Source organism: Rhinopithecus bieti, unplaced genomic scaffold, assembly GCF_001698545.2.
Source record: "Rhinopithecus bieti isolate Rb0 unplaced genomic scaffold, ASM169854v2 scaffold_8014, whole genome shotgun sequence".
NCBI lineage: Eukaryota > Metazoa > Chordata > Mammalia > Primates > Cercopithecidae > Rhinopithecus > Rhinopithecus bieti.
The window spans coordinates 61180-64201 of NW_016805552.1; the positions used below are offsets into that span (position 1 = coordinate 61180).

At 58.1% G+C, this 3022-nt stretch overlaps 1 protein-coding gene across 1 annotated transcript; it reads left to right on the top strand.

The window, feature by feature from the left end:
* Nucleotides 1–286: 286 nt before the first annotated feature.
* AR (androgen receptor) lies at nt 287–2296 on the top strand. The gene has a single exon (XM_017872851.1). The coding sequence runs from the start codon at nt 731–733 to the stop codon at nt 2294–2296; it is 1566 nt and encodes a 521-aa protein (XP_017728340.1). The 5' UTR covers nt 287–730.
* The last annotated feature ends 726 nt before the right edge of the window (nt 2297–3022 follow it).

A 3022-nucleotide genomic window follows, 5' to 3' on the forward strand; every position in this document is an offset into this window, starting at 1 on the left:
TCAGTCGGTACTCTCCGGCCAACCCCCTCACCGCCCCTCTCCCCACCCTCCCTTCCACGTCGGCCCAGCGCTGGCCAGCCGAGTTTTGCAGAGACGGTAACTCCCTTGCTGCGAGCGGGCGGCTAGCTGCACATTGCAAAGAAGGCTCTTAGGAGCCAGGCGACTGGGAGCGGCTCGCACTCAGACACGACCGCCTGTTAAGGTTGCAAGCAGAGAGAACCCTCCGTTTCCCCCATCTCTCTCTATTCCTCCTGCTTTCCCCATCCCCGAGGCCGGAGCTGAGATCAAAGATGAAAGACAGTCAGGGCTGCAGTAGCCAAAAAAACAAAACAAACAAAACAACAACAAAAAAGAAATAAAAGAAAAAGATAATAACTCAGTTCTTATTTGCACCTACTTCAGTGGACACTGAATTTGGAAGGTGGAAGATTTTGTTTTTTCTTTTAAGATTTGGGCATCTTTTGAATCTACCCTTCAAGTATTAAGAGACAGACTGTGAGCCTAGCAGGGCAGATCTTGTCCACCGTGTGTCTTCTTCTGCACGAGACTTTGAGGCTGTCAGAGCGCTTTTTGCGTGGTTGCTCCCGCAAGTTTCCTTCTCTGGAGCTTCCCGCAGGTGGGCAGCTAGCTGCAGCGACTACCGCATCATCACAGTCTGTTGAACTCTTCTGAGCAAGAGAAGGGGAGGCGGGGTAAGGGAAGTAGGTGGAAGATACAGCCAAGCTCAAGGATGGAGGTGCAGTTAGGGCTGGGGAGGGTCTACCCTCGGCCGCCGTCCAAGACCTACCGAGGAGCTTTCCAGAATCTGTTCCAGAGCGTGCGCGAAGTGATCCAGAACCCGGGCCCCAGGCACCCAGAGGCCGCGAGCGCAGCACCTCCCGGCGCCAGTTTGCTGCAGCAGCAGCAGCAGCAGCAGCAACAACAAGAAACTAGCCCTCGGCAGCGGCAGCAGCAGCAGCAGCAGCAGGGTGAGGATGGTTCTCCCCAAGCCCATCGTAGAGGCCCCACAGGCTACCTGGTCCTGGATGAGGAACAGCAGCCTTCACAGCCTCAGTCAGCCCCGGAGTGCCACCCCGAGAGAGGTTGCGTTCCAGAGCCTGGAGCCGCCGTGGCCGCCGGCAAGGGGCTGCCGCAACAGCTGCCAGCACCTCCGGACGAGGATGACTCAGCTGCCCCATCCACGTTGTCCCTGCTGGGCCCCACTTTCCCCGGCTTAAGCAGCTGCTCCGCCGACCTTAAAGACATCCTGAGCGAGGCCAGCACCATGCAACTCCTTCAGCAACAGCAGCAGGAAGCAGTATCCGAAGGCAGCAGCAACGGGAGAGCGAGGGAGGCCTCGGGGGCTCCCACTTCCTCCAAGGACAATTACTTAGGGGGCACTTCGACCATTTCTGACAGCGCCAAGGAGTTGTGTAAGGCAGTGTCGGTGTCCATGGGCTTGGGTGTGGAGGCGTTGGAGCATCTGAGTCCAGGGGAACAGCTTCGGGGGGATTGCATGTACGCCCCAGTTTTGGGAGTTCCACCCTCCGTGCGTCCCACTCCGTGTGCCCCATTGGCCGAATGCAAAGGTTCTCTGCTAGACGACAGAGCAGGCAAGAGCACTGAAGATACTGCTGAGTATTCCCCTTTCAAGGGAGGTTACACCAAAGGGCTAGAAGGCGAGAGCCTAGGCTGCTCTGGCAGCGCTGCAGCCGGGAGCTCCGGGACACTTGAACTGCCGTCCACCCTGTCTCTCTACAAGTCCGGAGCACTGGACGAGGCAGCTGCGTACCAGAGTCGCGACTACTACAACTTTCCACTGGCTCTGGCCGGGCCGCCGCCCCCTCCGCCGCCTCCCCATCCCCACGCTCGCATCAAGCTGGAGAACCCGCTGGACTACGGCAGCGCCTGGGCGGCTGCGGCGGCGCAGTGCCGCTATGGGGACCTGGCGAGCCTGCATGGCACGGGTGCAGCGGGACCCGGCTCTGGGTCACCCTCAGCCGCTGCTTCCTCATCCTGGCACACGCTCTTCACAGCCGAAGAAGGCCAGTTGTATGGACCCTGTGGTGGTGGGGGCGGCGGCGGTGGCGGCGGCGGCGGCGGTGGCGGCGCAGGCGAGGCGGGAGCTGTAGCCCCCTACGGCTACACTCGGCCACCTCAGGGGCTGGCGGGCCAGGAAGGCGACTTCACCGCACCTGATGTGTGGTACCCTGGCGGCATGGTGAGCAGAGTGCCCTATCCCAGTCCCACTTGTGTCAAAAGCGAGATGAGCCCCTGGATGGATAGCTACTCCGGACCTTATGGGGACATGCGGTAAGTTTCTCCTTCCAGAAATGTCGCCTTTCGGCCCAGGGCACAGAGTCGCTCTGCGTTCTGGGGTGTCTAGTGGCTCCTACCTGCGCGAACACTCAGACTGCCCCTGGGAGAGCTCAGCAGGGTAAACCTAGAGCTCTCCCGTGGACTCCCGGCCTGCCAGAGGTTTAACCTGAGCTCTCCTAATTTCTGCTGCGTGTCCTGGGTGCTGATTCCTGCCCTCTCAGATTCTTCAGCTCCCCCAACGGCCCCAAATTCTCGCTACCTCCTGGTACTCGAGTCCCAAACTTAAATACGATTGTACGGGCCACCTTCAGAGACAAAGCTCGTAAGCCCTCCACTCTTCCTTTCCTCGTGTCTTCAAAGTCTGAGAACCTCAATCAGAAATTTGGGCAATTTCTTCTCTTCAGGTCTGTTAGGACTTCCCTTTCAGCCTGTGCAGATTAGAGTCAAGAACACTGGCTCAAGAGCTTCTCAGCGGGTCTCCTCCAAAGAGGTAAAATGAAATTCTCGGTTAGGGAAAGAAAGTGGTCTCTGAGTGCTGAGGTCTGCTATGTGAAGGAGTGAACTTCTTTCCCCGAAGCAACTGGGGACTTGCTCCAGGGCTGGAGGTCAGTAGAGATAATCCGAACCGTCATGTTTAGAGAAGGCAGAGGGGCAACTTTCTTGGTAAAGACTCCACAGGATTTGCATTCACAGTTTCTCAACGTTGGTTGACTATGTTGAAAGT

Bases quoted from the DNA above. Each gene is read 5' to 3' on its own strand.
- AR (XM_017872851.1), top strand. From the start codon at position 731: ATGGAGGTGCAGTTAGGGCTGGGGAGGGTCTACCCTCGGCCGCCGTCC.